The following is a 15797-nucleotide window of genomic DNA, read 5'->3' as shown; positions in this document are numbered from 1 at the left end:
TATTATCATGTCATATGTAGTTCAATGCAATGCATTTCCAATAAAAAACAGAGCAATATTGTTACAATGAGAGGATAGGCATATTATAAAAGAATATGTTTCCAAAGTCCCTTTATAAATAAACTTAAGGGAACTCCAAATATACCTTCTTACAGAAAAAACAGTATAAACACTTGATATCATGGATAATCCACCACAACCACTATTTAGCCCATAAGTAGATGAAACTATGTCAATTTCAGCTGTGTCAGAAACAAATAGAACTATCATATTAATAGTGTGGTGCTGGTTGAATGGTGTAAGCTACTATACTAGTAATAGCACTGGAACTATTTTTTTTTTTTATAAACTTATTTATTTATTTATATATTTATTTATTGGCTGCATTGGGTCTTCCTTGCAGCACACGGGCTTTCTCTAGTTGAGGCGAGCGGGGGCCACTCTTCGTTGCAGTGCACAGTCTTCTCGTTGTGGTGGCTTCTCTTGTTGTGGAGCACGGGCTCTAGGCGTGCAGGCTTCAGTAGTTGTGGTGCACGGGCTCAGTAGCTGTGGTTCGTGGGCTCTAGAGTGCAGGCTCAGTAGTTGTGGTGCACGGGCTTAGTTGCTCCACGGCATGTGGGATCTTCCCAGACCAGGGCTCGAACCCGTGTCCCCTGCATTGGCAGGTGGATTCTTAACCACTGCCGCATCAGGGAAGCCCTGGCACTATTATTAAATACTATGATTTTGAGTAATGTGTCTGAGGGGGGAATGTCTCACTACAGCAGGGTGGTTATGCTTTTCCTAGTCTCTTAATTTATTCTCAGGATAGAATTAGCTAATAACTTTTAAATTAGGTGTTGATAAGTCAGGGAGCCCCTATAACTAAACACAACACAGAACAAAACGCATAATAAATAAATTTTCATTTTTCCTGATTGTTCATATATTGAAACAAAACAAGCTTAATTAGAAGAGGATGAATTAGCACAGGAACACTGGTAAACATTTGGAAAGTCACTTATGGACATCTTTAACTTTCCCTTACTTTTCTACTAATCACATGCTTAAAAGATTTATTTAGTCATTCAAAAATTATTAAGTAATTTGAGTCAACCTATCACAAAATTCTGCTGTGTTCTACAATAAAAGCTTGTGTTTGAAGAACCCTATTTTCCAAAGCCCTTTCTATGTATACTACTTAATTTTATTTTTATAATGACCCTGTAAAAGATAAAAGGCAGGTATTATTATTCCATTTTACTGATGAGGAAACTGAGACTCAAAAAAAAATTAAATGATGTGAACATGTTCATTCAGTTATTTATGGAAATACCTAGAATTAGGACTTAAGTTTTATAATTTTAACTATAATGTTCTCTCTTTTGAACCATATATATTAAATACATAACCCATATTATACACACATTCACACATGGATGAGTGTGTACATATATTAGGAAGGCAGAAGGATCCCTTAATTTTTATCTGAACCATCTTGCATTACAAGGCATTAGCCTTATCAATACTTTTCACATGCATTTATAAAACTATTTATATATTTTCATTTTAGTTAACTTCAAATTGAAGACTATCCCCCAGAGGAATTTTAATAATTTACCATCAATAGGTGATAAATATTGCAAAAAACAGCTAGGAATCAAAATACTTTGTATCATAATCATTTTGCAGAGTTTTAAGTGACTGATAAATTCAAAGATAGATTCTCCATGTTTATTGGCTCATAAATTGAGAGAGGAAGACATATTGCCAAATTTATTCCAATAATAAATAAATTTTTAAAATATACAAACCTTCTATTACAACATTTATTAAAATAGTCCAGCACTATTTTAATCAAACAAATGTTTATAACCATTATGTGAATAAATGTTGTAGCCAGAGTCTGTCACAGGAGAGGTGAGTGAGCACATCGGTGAAGTGTATTGCTGTTTACAAATCCGATCCAAAGATAATTAAATGATATGCCTCTGAGTAATTGTGGTTATTTGTTCATAAATGTGTTTATAACTCATGTATTATTTTAAAATCCAACAGTTATTCCTCTCAGAAAACAAACTCAGCAAACACTTTGATCATTAAGGCAGAAAAGCTAACATTAAATCAACTTGAAAAGAGATACATACATTGAAGTATGGCTTATGCTTTTTTTTTTTTTTAGTATCATTGTTTGTTGCTGTATCTTTGGTAGCTGGAACAGTGTTCTGCGTACAGTTAGTGCCAGTAAATATTTATTATGTTCTAGAATGTACTCAGAAGCTGAAGTACTGGAGTAACTGACACAACTATTTATTTATTCACTTATTTATATTACTATTTTAATTTTTGAATTATTAGACATATTTTGAGATAAAAAAGATAGATTCACATGCTGATGTAAGAAAAAATACAGCAATATCCAGCGTGCTGTTCACCCAGTTTTCCCCAATGGTGATATTTGCAAAACTGTAATAAAATATCACAACCAGGATATTGACATTCATACAGTGAAGATACATTTCTATCATGTGTCACGTTGTCCTCTTATAGTTAGACCCACTTCTCTCCTACTTCTTCCCTAAGCCCTGGGACCACTAATTTGTTCTTCATTTCTATAACTTTGTCATTGTGATAAAGCTATACAAATAAAACCATACAGTATGTAAACTTTTGGGATGGGCTTTTCTTCAACATAATTCACTGTAGATTCATCCAAGTTGGGTGTATCAGTTCATTCCTTTCTATTGTTGAGTGATGTTCCATAGTATGATTGTACCACAGTTCTTGCTTTTTTCCACTCTTTTATTGTGGTAAAATATTTATTGTTATGTGTATAACATGACAATTACCCTCTTAACCATTTTAAGTGTTCAGTTCAGTGGTTTTAAATGCATTCACACTGTTGTGCAACCATCACCACCATCCATCTCCATAACTCTTTCTATCTCGTAAAACTGAATCTCTACCCATTAAACAATAACTCCCCAGAATCCTCTCCCCTAGCCCATGGCAACCACTATTATACTTTCTGTCTTTATAATTTTGACTACTCTAGGTACCTTATGTAAGTGGAGTCACACTGTAGTTGTCTTTTTGTGACCGGCTTATTTCACTTGGCATAATGTCCTCAAGCTTCATCTGTGTTGCAGTCTATTGCAAAATTTTCTTCATTTTTAAGGCTGAATGATATTCTCTTGCATGTATATACTTTTTTGCATATCCTTTCATCTGTTGATGGACACTTGGGTTGCTTCAACATTTTAGCTATTGTGAATAATGCTACTATGAACATGGTGTACAAATACTCTTCCAGATCTTGCTTTCAATTCTTTTGGATATATAACCAGAAGTGGAATTGTTGGAACATACAGTAATTCTATTTTTAAGTTTTTGATGAAGGCCATGCTGTTTCCCACAGCAGTTTCATCATTCTACATTCCCACCAAGAGAGCATAAGAGTCCCAATTTCTCCAGATCTTTACCTGCACTTGTTTTCTGGACTTCCTTCCTTCCTTCTTTCCTTCCTTCCTTGTAGCCATCCTAATGGGTGTGAGGTGGTATTTGCACTTTTGATTTACATTTTCCTAATGATTACTGATGTTGAACATTTCTTCATGTGCTTATTGGCCATTTGTATAATCTTTTTTTGGAGAAATGTCTGAATCCTTTGTCCACTTTTGAATTGGGTTTTTGTTTTTGTATTGTTGAGTTTTGGGAGTTCTCTATATATTCTGACTATTAATCCTGTATCAGATACATGATTAGCAAATATTTTCTCCCATTCTATGGGTTGCCATTTTACTCTGTGGATAAGTGTCTTTGATGCACACATTTTAAAACATTTTCATGAATTGCAATCTATTTTTTGTTGTTGTTGTTACCTGTGCCTTTGGTGTCATATCCAAGAAAACATTGCCAAATCCAATGTCATAAAGTTTTGTCCTATGTTTTCTTCTAAGACTTGTATTGTGTTAAGGCTTATATTTAGGTTCTTGATCCCATATGATTTAATTTTTGTATATGGAGTTCGGTAAAAGTCCAACTTCATCCTTTTGCGTGTGGATATCCAGTTTTCCCAGCATCGTTTGTTGCAAAGACTGTCCCTTCCCTATTGACTGGTCTTGGCACCCTTGTAAAAATTCATTTGACCATATATGTGAGGGCTTATTTTCAGACTCTCTATTCTATTCCATTGGTCTTTATACCCGTCTTTATGTCAATGCCACACTCTTTTGATTTAGCTTGGTAGTAAGTTATTAAATCAGGAGTGTAAGTCCTCCAGTTTTGTTCTTCTTTTTCAAGTTTGCTTTTGCTATTTGGGGTTCCTTGAGATTTTATATGAATTTTAGGGTAGTTTTTTTTTGTATTTCTGCAAAAGTATCATGGGGATTTTCATAGGGATCACATTTAATCTGTAGATCGTTTTGGGTAGTATTGGCTTTTTAACAAGATTAAGTCTTGCAAACCATTAACATGGGATGTATTTCAATTTATTTATGTCTTCTTTCATTTCTTTCAGTGGCGTTTTGTAGTTTTCATCATACAAGTCTTTTACCTCCTTGTTTAAGTTAATTCCTAAGTATTTTACTCTTTTTTTGGATACTGTAGTGAATGCAATTGTTTTGTAAGTTTCTTTTTAGATTGATCATTGTTAGTGTACAGAAATGCCACTGATTTTTCTGTGTTGACCTGTATCCTCCTACTTTGCTGAAGTTTTTTCATTGTAACAGGTTTGTTTTTTTTTCCCCAGAATCTTCAGAGTTTACTACATATAAGATCATATCATCTGCAAACAGAGGAAAATTTACCTCTTTCTTTCCAATTTGTATGGCTTTTGTGTCTTTTTCTTGCCCAATTACTCTGGCTTGAACTTTCAGTGCTACATTGACTAGAAGTGGTGAAAGCACGCATCCTTGCCTTGTTTCTAATCTTACAGAAAAAGCTTTCAGTCTCTCACCACTGAGCATAACGTTCATTCTAGTTTTTTCACATACGACTTTCATTATGTTGAAGTCGTTTCCTTCTATTCCTAGTTTGTTGAGTGTTTTTATCATTAAAGGATGCTGAATTTTGTCAAGTGCCTTTTCTGCATCAATTGAGATGACCATGTGTGTGTTTTTTTTTTCTCTTCATTCTGTTGATATGGCATATTACATTGATTGATTTTCATATGTTGAACCACCCTTGCGTTTCAGGAATAAATCCCACTTGGTTATGGTGGATAATCCTTTCAATATGCTGCTGAATTATGCTTGCTAGTATTTTGTTAAGCATTTTTGCATCATTGTTGATAAGAGATAAGGATCTGTAGATTTCTTTTGTTGTCTCTGTCTGGCTTTGGTATCAGGGTAATGCAGGCCTTATAGAATGAGTTAGGAAGTGTTCCCTCCTCTTCACTTTTTGGGAAAAGGTTAAGACGGATTGGTATTAGTTCTTCTTTAAAAGTTTGGTCAGTGAATAATCAGGTTCAGGGCTTTTCTTTGATGGGAGACATTTGATTTCTGATTCAATCTCCTACTAGTTATAGGTCTATTTGGATTTTCTGTTTCTTCACGATTTAGTCTTGGGAGGTTTTATGTTTCTAGAAATTTATTCAAGACTGCCACTATATTTGTCCTATTTTTAAAATTTCACATACATCATGATCATTTCCCATTCCATAAAATATCCTGTGGAAGCATGACTAAATGGTTGCGTAATACTCCATCCCACAAGTGTGTCATACATTATCTAACCTTCTTCCTGTTGTTAAATGTAGGTTGATTTCAACTGTTTGTCTGCAACGAATATCCTCATTCTGTGCACACACCTCTTCTTAGTTCCTTAGGATATATTCCTTGGAGTAGAGTTCCTGGATCATTGGGTCTGTAAGCATTATTTCCTGCTCTGACCGAATCTTTTGAGATGATGCTGAAGAGGAAATTAGGCTCAAAGTCTAAGCTACCAGTTGAGCAATGAGAACAATTTATTTAGAAAATTTTCTTGTCAGTATCTTATTACTCCAGTTCTATTTATGCAGTTAGTTATCTGCTTAATAGATAGAATATTATGGATATAAATATAATTTGCTTTAATAGCAATAAATCTTAAATACAACTTTATAGTAGTTTTTATTCTTATGTTCAGTACTCATATGTGAATTCACTAACATTATTTAAAATGTGATAAACCACTAATCATAACCATCATAATCAAAACATTTATTTATTGAAAATTTGATCTGTACCAGACATAGTGCTAAGCCCTTTATATGCATAATCTCATTAACAAATACCCTAACAGGTGGATGTAAGGAGCTCTAGTTTACAGAGGAGCAACCAGAGTCATTGAGAAGTCCAACCTGACAGCCTCTCCAGAAGCTAGAGCAGAGACCTAAGCCTAGGTCTTTCTTTAACATTCCTTTAGTGCTCACTACAAAGCAATGAATGTTCTAAGCTATAAAAATGAGGATTTTTACAAATGACAAAACAAAGACCCTGAGAGGTTTGTTATCTGTGCAATAGAACATAGCTAATAAATGGTGGACCCAGGCTCAGACAAATTCTGGATATCCTATGCTTAGGAGTTCTCCCTCTCTGACCTGCTGCAATTGCACATGAAGTGCAAAGGAGGAAAAGGAGCCACTTTGGGCTAAGCAATTAAGAAGATTTTTTTTTCTCTGACTGACAATAGACCAGGCCGCCTGAGCAGAGAAAAGCCTGGACTTTGGGCTCCCACCTGGTCCCCCTCCACCAGTAGTATCCTACTGTGGGAAACAGTGTGTCCAACCCAGGAGCTGGCACCGGCTCCATCTCTCTCTCCCTCACCCTCAGGACCACAGTCATCTTTTCGCATCAGTGTGGCATTTTCTGGTCACACTAACTGGGTAGTCCGATTCTCAGGAGACCTGGTTTCTTGTGCTTCTGTCACTGACGACAGGATTTGGCCTCACGGAAGCTCAAGGTGCAAAGACGCATTTGGCACCTGCTGCGATCCTGGGTGGTTGGTGGTCAGTAGGCGCCAGTTTGCCAAACCTGTTTGAAATCATTCAGCTGCGGCTCCTGCTGACTCACCACAAGCCCCCTCTGGGTGCCCACTGGCATTTCTGGAAACATAATCAGACCCAGACCTAAGGCACCTTCCTGCCTGCAGCCCACGGGCTGCTGTGTTGCCCTGCACCAGGCGCACTCGACCACAAATTTGAAGGTCAGCCTGTCTTGGAGTCGGCCTTAACATGAGATAACGTGGATATTTCACTCGTCTGGCAGATATTTTTAGTCCTTTGTCCAACTTTTGAAAGAATGGAATTTTGGAAATGTTTCGCCTTAGACTTTTAGCATTCCTAGGCTGATCCACTACCCCGGTGAACCCGTGGTTTCCCCGCTGCACTGATTACGGTAAAAACAGCAGTCATTCTGGGCATTTGTTCAGGTTTTTTTCCAAATCCACTGAGCCTCGCCTCCGACACCACTGCTCTCCAGCGAGTCCCGGCACCAGGTGCTCCGGTCTGGTTAGGCCCCCCGTGGGCCGCCTGACGGAGTCTGGACGCAATCCAGGTCCCTACCCGGTTCCTGGGTTCTTTCTACCTAACACATAGACTGACCTGTCCTGCGATGCGTTTCCTTTCCTTTTATAGACTTTTCTTTCTGACAGTTAAGAGTAGTGCTCAGGTAGAGATTTAGGAAATGAAAGAGTCAGAAGTTTCCAAACACGCTGAGGTCACTTTAAGAATTCAAAGGACACGAGACACCTGCCGGGGGGGGAGCCCGTGAGCCGCTCTGCCCTCCCCCAGTCCGGAAATGCCAGCGTCCAACGGGGACCCGAGGCACTCCCAGGCTGGGAGGAGGCGGTTGATACCTGGATCTGAACCAACGCGGTCCCTCCCCGTCCCTCTGCCCTGTGGCGCAGGCTGGCCCTCCCAGCTGCGGAGCGCCGGGCTCCGCGCGCAGCCCCCTCGGGGCAGGTCCGCCCGCAGTCCTCCCGGCTACTGGCTGCCCAGAGCCAGTGTGGGCGGGGCGGGGACCCGGGAACGAGGCGCGCCGTGAGGGGCGGGGGCGGCAGCAGGAGGGGCGGAGCCGGCGGGGCGGGGACCGAGGCAACTAGCCAATCCGCGCGGACTCGTGTTCGCCCAGGCTCCCGACCGGCCGGCGGGAACTGGGGAGCCGCTCCCCACCCCTCGCGGACTTCGGAATTGGCTGGCGGCCTGACGGGCGCCGCGGCCGCAGCGCGTTTCCGCAGTTTGTCGAGCCCCGAGGATGCGCGCCCTGCCAGCCCTGGACGCGCCCCCGAGCGAGCGCCTCCTGTCCCGGGACTCCGGGGCCCCCTGGGCCCGGGACGCGGCGGGGCCGACGCGCAGGAGCGCGGTGGAAAGGCTGGCAGCCGACCGCTCCAAGTACGTGCGGGGCCCGCCGGGAGCCGGCCCAGGCCCGGCTTGCGAGGGCAGCAGCCCCGGGGCGAGCCAAGGGCAGGCGGGCGACCCTCGGCCCCCGGCGCGCGTCCCCGGTCCGGTGGCGCGCAGGGCCATAGCGCGGAAGCCGCTGAGGCCGGACTCGCTGGTTATCTACCGACAGAAATGCGAGTTCGTCCGAGGGTCGGGAGCCGACAGCCCCAGGGGAGGCCTGGTGAAGAAGCTCTTCCAGGGGCCGGGCAAGGACAAGACGCCGGGGTCGCCCGGCACGTCCCGGGTGGGGGAGGAGGGCGGGGCCAGGGCCCCGGAGGCCGCCCCGACCGAGCCCGGCCCCGTCGCGGCTCCCGCGGTGCCAGGGCCCTCCGCGCCCCCGGCCCCCGCCCCGCCGGTCAGGGCGCCCTCCAGAGTCCCGGCTGCGCCCCGGGGTCCGGAGCTGCTCGGGGCGAGGCACCGGGGGCTGCAGCGCTCGCAGTCCGACCTCAGCGCGCGCTACTCCGCGTCCTTGGCCGAATTTGACACCTTCTTCCAGTACTGCGGCCTGGAGCCCGAGGTGGTGGAGGCGCTCGGGCGGGAGAACTTCTCCGCCGGGTCGGACCTCGTCGCCCGCAAGGTCCGCAGCGTGAGCGTCGCCACCTCCGACAGCGGCTTCTCCCGGCACAGCGGCGGCGACGAGGGGCTGCAGGAGGGAGAGCTGACGGAGCAGGTGCCCAGCACCACCTCGGTGGTCGAGAGGAACGCCCGCATCATCAAGTGGCTGTACACCTGTAAGAAGGCCAAGGAGACCCCCGGCCAGGGGCTGCAGGGCCCGGCGTGACCGCTGCGCCCCGGGAGACCCGGACCGAGGTTTGCGTCCAGAGAGGCCGGGAGGGGTGTGTGTGTGGCGAGCCTGTGAGGGCTTGGGGAGTGACCGAGCCGGGTAGCTCCAGCCTTCTCAAGTAGCGAGGGACCCTAGCGATGGAGACGCAGAGGCTCCTGCGTCAGAGAGGCCGCTGCTGAAGAGCAGAAGGGCCGCCAGGCCAGGTGCCCGCAGGGCCTGCACCAGTTCTTCTGAGTGTGCGGTTTCTGGCTGCCTGGAAAGCTAATTGTGTACACTAACACCATCCCAGTTGGTCTACTACTGTGAAAAGTGGAGACATCGGGATTATAAATGCTCAGTTAGGAAGTGGTTTTACACCTCAGCTGTTATCCTGATTTCAACATAGCCTGAGGGCCCCAGTTCCTGTGGGCATCCAGAGCTTTGATGTGAGTTGACTGGTCAGCCTGTGGCCCTGGGGTGGGGCTGCCGTCTCCCCTCCAGCAGAAAGGAAGGCTCTGCACTTCCTGGAGGCCTTTACCCAAGTGGGAGGGAGGAGAACTTCTCTACAGGATCTTGTCAGCAGTTTGACATTCATTTAGCTGCAAAGATCTTTATTTGGCTAAATTTTGTTCAAATTGTTTGGAGACCTTCCTACGGAGAGTCGCTGGAGCAGCTTAGTTCACAAGAAGGAGCTTCAGTTTGTTGAATTGGGAGCTGGACTAGATCATAACTAGCATCTCAGAGTTCTACTCGGCAGTGATTCTGTATTATATTTGCCTCTGATGATAATTTGGGAGGTAAGTTTCTTCCCCTTGGACATCAGTAGCTCAGGGTTGATCTCGAGAAGTTCTTTTTCCCTGGGGAACTGAGGAATGCTTATCCTCACTGTCACCTCTGTGGAGAGGGCATTTCCGGGGATAGTGAAGAGAGAAGGGAAGGTACCTTTTCAGGGTTCTCTTTGGGAACCAAGATTTTAAACACTGCAATATCTTGTTTTCTCTGACCCTGCACTGAAAACTTGCTACAGGTGTTTGTGAAATTCATGTGGTGGAAGTATTTTTTCTGCCCTTGAGATGAGTAATTGAACACACAGTATCAGTCTTCAGCATGGTGAGGGAGTCTGCCGCAGACACGATGCACACAGCTCACCTGTGTTTGAGGCCTGGAAAAAGCCTAACTTCCCCCAGTGGCCATGGTCTTGGTACGGTTGTGACAATTCGCAAAAAGGGAGGAGTTCATTGTTTCTCTTGGACTCAGAAGGGTCATGACTTAAGTGCTCCCTTGTAGTTCATTGAGGATTGTTGCATTTCCACTAGCCTGAATCCCCAAGGAATGTATATAGGCAGTCAGAATTTAAACTAAAAGCACACATTAACTGGTAGTTTTCACCAGTTGTCTTGGGAACTGAGATGAGTGAATGCTGGCCAGGGTTAGGGTTGGCCATGAACACCCTGATGTGGAGGAAGGAAGCGGCAGGGGCCAGCATGTCCCAGAGGGATGTTGTGTGGGATGGAGCTGTCAGCGGGCGTGGGGAGGGCTTCTGGTAGCAGCCACTCCCGCACTTCTAGCTTAGGCTCCCATTGTCCATAACACGAAGGCAGATAGCAGATGCTTTCCAACCTCTATGCTTTACGATTCCATATAGTCAGTAGTCTGTATGTCTGTGTTCCACGACTGTAACCCAGAAAAGGAAAAGAAAAAAACTGTCGTCTATTGTAGTATGTAAAAAGTAAACTTATAAATAAGCTCCTTCCAGGTGGCCAGAGTGCACTGTATTTTATGCAAAGAGTATAGGTAAAATTGGTGGTGCAAATAGTGCTGAAGTAACACAATGGTGCACAAACACACCAAAATAAAACCTGACACCAACAAAATAAAAGCACTCTCCTCTGATCCGTGGAGACCCAGCCCCACGCTCACCCGCAGTGCTCCAGTGTGAAAGCCTGAGAGGGAGTTTAGGATTCAGTCCATGAAGTAACTTTCCAAATAACCTTTCCTTTTAGGTCTGAGCCTGTGAAAGATTTAAGAAGGTTGGTTAGCCTGTAACAACTTGCACTTTTATGACAGAGAAGTAGTTGAGGCAAGAGAGAAGGTGACACAGGTTTAGGAAACTGCCCAGCGTGAGCCTCTGCAGGAGAACAGAGGTCACTCACTCCCCCTCTCCCTCCCTCTACGTAACCCTGTTTGTTCAAGTGGGGGACGGTGTCACCTGTATCCTGAGCTGTTTCATATTACCGCTCAGAGAAGGGAGATGGAATTGACACGGAACCTGCCCAGTTTGCTGTATGTCATTGGCAAGCACCAGCACTGTAAAGATTTTCTCTACAAATTTACTCTCCTAGACCCAAAACAGCTCAGGTTATTTGAACTTCCACCCAGGACACCTAAGGGCTGGCTGCTCGGAGAATTGTGAGGAAGAAATGCACGTCCTTTCTCCAGCTCACTGGGACTGGGACGATGTCTGCCCACGATCACGGCCCCTCGACTCGCCGTCCGCAGACACGAAGTCCCCTCTGAAGAAGAGCCAGGAGAGAGCTCAGACCCTTTGCCTTCATTGGTGAGGGTCTTCTGGCAGCTTGAACAAAATGCAGCTGACCTTTTCTCACAGGATTACTTGCCCGAGATTAATTCCGTAACTTCTGGGAGCTGTGGAAGCAAGACTACAAGGTGTAATTTTTCTCTAGTTTATCAGGACATTTGTGTTGGAGTCCACACGGATTCATTTTAAGATGTCATGAAAAATTCAGAAAATTTGAGATGAACAAATATATGCTTTCTAAGTGAAAAAGAAAACATTTTATATGGAGGTTTTTGTCCCCTTGGTAGATAGAGATATTATAAAGTAAAATTAAAATATTCCATCCAGAATTAAATAAAAGGTTCAAAAATTTATCACCCCATGGAGTAAAAATATTTGCTTTCCCAAACTGAGAATATCAGAGCTGGAGAATGACTTGTAGAATCTGCACGCAGTTCCCCCTGGGATCCATTAGTGATAGATAGGTACATGTGGATAATTTTGGTATGCTGTTTCCCAGGGTATAATTCCTGAAAACTGCTCTTCTGTCTACTGGTGTTTAATCATCTTCCTGTCATTCAATTCATTAAAATGATAGGCCTGCCAAAATTTAGGTTTCTGGTTTTCTATCTTTTGCACAGACTATATGTTACTGATTTTAATATTGTTATGAAAGAATGGTAACTTGTCCTTTGAATTAATTAGGGATAAACATTGTTTGGTTTTAAGGCCAAAATCTCAGACATTGCCCAGCTCTCTTCAGATTTCTCTTTGGTAGATGTGGGCAACTGAAAAGCTAGGGGGTGGAACTGTCTTACCATCTGCAAAGGTGCCATGGGGAGATAGAGCAAACAAACTGGGACACTCCTGACTTTCTGCTTCTTTCTTTTTTGACTAGCTGGGAAGCTCTGTAGTCACCAACTAAGAGTGCATTTTAGGTAAACTAGTGGCTTGAGCTGTAATAAAGCTACCTACTCTGTCTTCAGGCCAGCCCCTGGGCCTTTTAGAGAGATTTGTATTTGAAAGCGAAGAATCTGTTTGCCTCTAAAAATTTATTTGTACTGCTTGCTATGTGTTCTATTTTGTTGTCCAGCTGTGTGCTAGTGGGCACTGGGCCTTACCAATCAACATTCAAAGAAATTTTTCTTTACTGCCCCAGAAAACGGCCTGCAGGGAGATGGATGCAGAGAAACAAGATGATAGCTGTTTTTGCTACTGATTTCTTTTCAGAATTTAAAATGTGCAAAGGAGATGTTTAAAATGCAGAAAATATCACAAAACCAAAAACTGCAGGGACCAGACTTTGTAGTTCAATGCTTGGCTTTATAACTTTTGCTTAGATTGGTGTTGATTGACAGCTTTTTCCTTACTCCTCAGGAAGCAAGCCTTCCCGACAGTTGGGACTCCTTGAAGTACATCTGGATGATTGGGACCCCAGGGCCATCCTCACTGCCCGGTTTTGTCCAGTGTACCCAGGTGTCCATATGATTGCTGTTTTCCCGGGAATAAAGCACACCATTGAAGAAGCCTAAGCAATTTCAGAAGGTTTGAAGTGCTATGGAGAAGATGGGAGCATAGAACTTGGAAATTAGCTGAGTTATAACTGTTATGACACAGCTGAAGCTCTGGAAGATATTTTCTTGTGTTAGGTGGACCTATTCTTGCTTCCAGAGAGCAGCAGAAGAGGGAAAAGCTGCTTGGAAATATTTTCAAGGGCATCTTTTTGAGTGGCTTGCTGACAAAGAGGTACAATGATACATTTTAATGATATCTAAATTAATTTTAAAAAGAAAAAAAGGCAAAGAGCATGAAAAGCAAACATGAATGCCACGGTATTTACTTCTTCAATCATACTGGATGGATTGGCACCATCTAAATCAAAGTTCTGTGATCAGAAGAAGTTATATTCTACACAAATTCTCTGGCTAACAAAGAGCAAACACATGCTCACACTTGCATACTCACAGGTAGACCTCAATTTCTAAGCCCCACTGCCCTGTAAACTACAGTGAATTGCCAAACTGTGCAACTGATCATCTTATGAAATGAATCAGAAAGCACTTTTAAAACCACTTGTGAGCTGCAAGGTCATTCTGTGAACGCCACTCCTGTTGGGTTGTAGACATGCAGAGGTACCATTAAAAGATAAAGAGCTGAAATACTGTTAGGAAACCTTTTCTTGTACCTGGACAGTTCCTTGAGAGTTGGCAGAAGAATATTGGAGCTTCGTTCCTTCAGATCAACAGCAGTGGTCCTCTTCTGCAGCACCGTTTAGAATGTGCCTCCATGGTTCTCTTGTTCCCAGCTTCCAAAAGGATAAAAAGCCTCGGTTTAGACAGAACATGGACTCATGACATGTGACATGCCCTGCTCTCTGGTCTAATTCACACACCCACCTATCAGGCAATCATTCCAAACTTGGCAACAGTTCACCCTTCTCTGAAAAGGGTGTGTTTGAGACAAGGGTTAGCCTCTGGGTGTCAGTAAGGAGTTACTGTGACCCTAAATCTGAACCAGCTCATGACACTCAGAGTAAATAGATTTCAGATTCAGAAACTTCTGAGAGGAATTTTGTATCCATGATGACAACGCAAAGAAAATTTGTCACCTGGTCGAAGCTTACAATGTTTTATCACAATATGTCCCTTCAAGAATAAAATTATTAGAGGAATTGGGAGGGAAGAGAAATAGGTTTCTCAATGGTAAAATATTTTATAAACCAATTTTGATATATTCATGTATTTGTTTAATATTGTATTCTATTTTTGTAACTTTTACTGTGAGAATAAGTCCTTGAGTTACTTAAATATTTATTTTTACATAGTTATTGGTCTTCAAATAGTTTTCCTACACTTCATATGGTTTTAGTTTTTATCAGGATAATTTAAAATCATTCTCTCCTTGGTTATGTTTTTGTATGTTGTTTAACTGAATTTCCAAATTTGAGTGTAAGCAGAGCGTTCACTACTCTATAAAGTGCTCAGTACTGTGGGGACTTGTTTTTAAGTAAAACACAGATGCGCATTTGGGGAGGCTCTGTTGGCTGACGGACGTACCTCTGTCAATGTAGTCTCTAGAAAGACAAAGATTCCCTGCTCTAAGAAATTTTTCCCTGTTGTTTTTTTAAAAATGCTGCTGTTTTGCTGTTCACTGGATTACACTTAGTTTAAAAGATAATGTCAAAGATGAGAGGAGTTTTCTTTAAAGGGCCTTTTCATATATGCAGTTCCCTTGTTTACAGGTTCCATTAATTTTATATGTGAATGCTTTAAGTAAAATTGTTATGTGCCTTTCTATTGTCAGAATAGGAGGAACCAAAACCTAGCTCAGATTTATCTGAGATCAAAATGGTGCAGACTCTACCATCCATGTAATAGATGAAAAAAGAGAAAAACAAATTGGTTACCATTTAAAAGCACCAAGATCTTCGAGAAGCATTTGCACTTCAGTGGAGGCGACTCCTGGAAGTAGCTGCCAGGAACAGGGTATCCCCAGACCCCAGCAGGATGGGTTAACGCTCCCTCTTGTCCATTCAGATTCATGCCTAAGCTCCGGGCCTGAGTGTGTGGTTGGAGGCCAGGGGTCCTTTCCTAACTGAATTACCCCAATTTGCTGAGTGACTCTGAGAAAATCAAACTTTGTAGCTCAATCTGAATGAAAAAGCTTGTAATTGCTTTTCACTATTGCTGCAAAATAGTTTCTTTTGTTCACAAAAGAATAGCTTCTCAGATAATATGATTAAGCACAATGGAGAGAAAAAATTATTGATACAGCATGGAAAATATCTTGATAGTATCTATTTCATTAATACATGGGTACAGGTCATCAGTGCCTCAGAGTGAAAGGTATTTATGTAACTGGAAAGTTTCCTCACTGTATACTGATGCATATAGTTTCTAAACTGCTGGTCACTGACACTGGAATACAAAGAAGGCTTTATCAAACGTTGCCCTTTTCAGTGGGTTAAAGGTGCAGTGCTGTAGTTACAGTTGGTGATTCCATAAAATATCAGGCCCAGACAATTGTTATGGCTGTTTCTGAATAGAGTTCATTTTTTCTACACACTACTTGCGACATGAGTGCAATATTGTACATTCTGTATCAAAGAAATAAAGTAT

At 42.9% G+C, this 15797-nt stretch overlaps 1 protein-coding gene across 2 annotated transcripts; it reads left to right on the top strand.

The window, feature by feature from the left end:
* Positions 1-8102: 8102 nt before the first annotated feature.
* FAM110C (family with sequence similarity 110 member C) lies at positions 8103-14375 on the top strand. 2 transcript variants are annotated; one of them, XR_011076577.1, is made up of 3 exons: positions 8103-9208; positions 11541-11828; positions 13057-14375. XR_011076577.1 is itself a non-coding variant. In XM_068564530.1 (2 exons), exon 1 carries the CDS (start codon positions 8214-8216, stop codon positions 9177-9179), a length of 966 nt encoding a protein of 321 aa, XP_068420631.1. In that variant the 5' UTR covers positions 8103-8213; the 3' UTR covers positions 9180-9208; positions 13057-14375. The 2 variants fall into 2 exon arrangements, 1 of the variants encoding a protein (XP_068420631.1); XM_068564530.1 differs by lacking the exon at positions 11541-11828.
* The last annotated feature ends 1422 nt before the right edge of the window (positions 14376-15797 follow it).

Source organism: Eschrichtius robustus, chromosome 15 (genome assembly GCF_028021215.1).
Source record: "Eschrichtius robustus isolate mEscRob2 chromosome 15, mEscRob2.pri, whole genome shotgun sequence".
NCBI classification, from domain to species: Eukaryota; Metazoa; Chordata; class Mammalia; order Artiodactyla; family Eschrichtiidae; genus Eschrichtius; species Eschrichtius robustus.
This window is presented reverse-complemented; position numbering and strand designations above follow the sequence as displayed.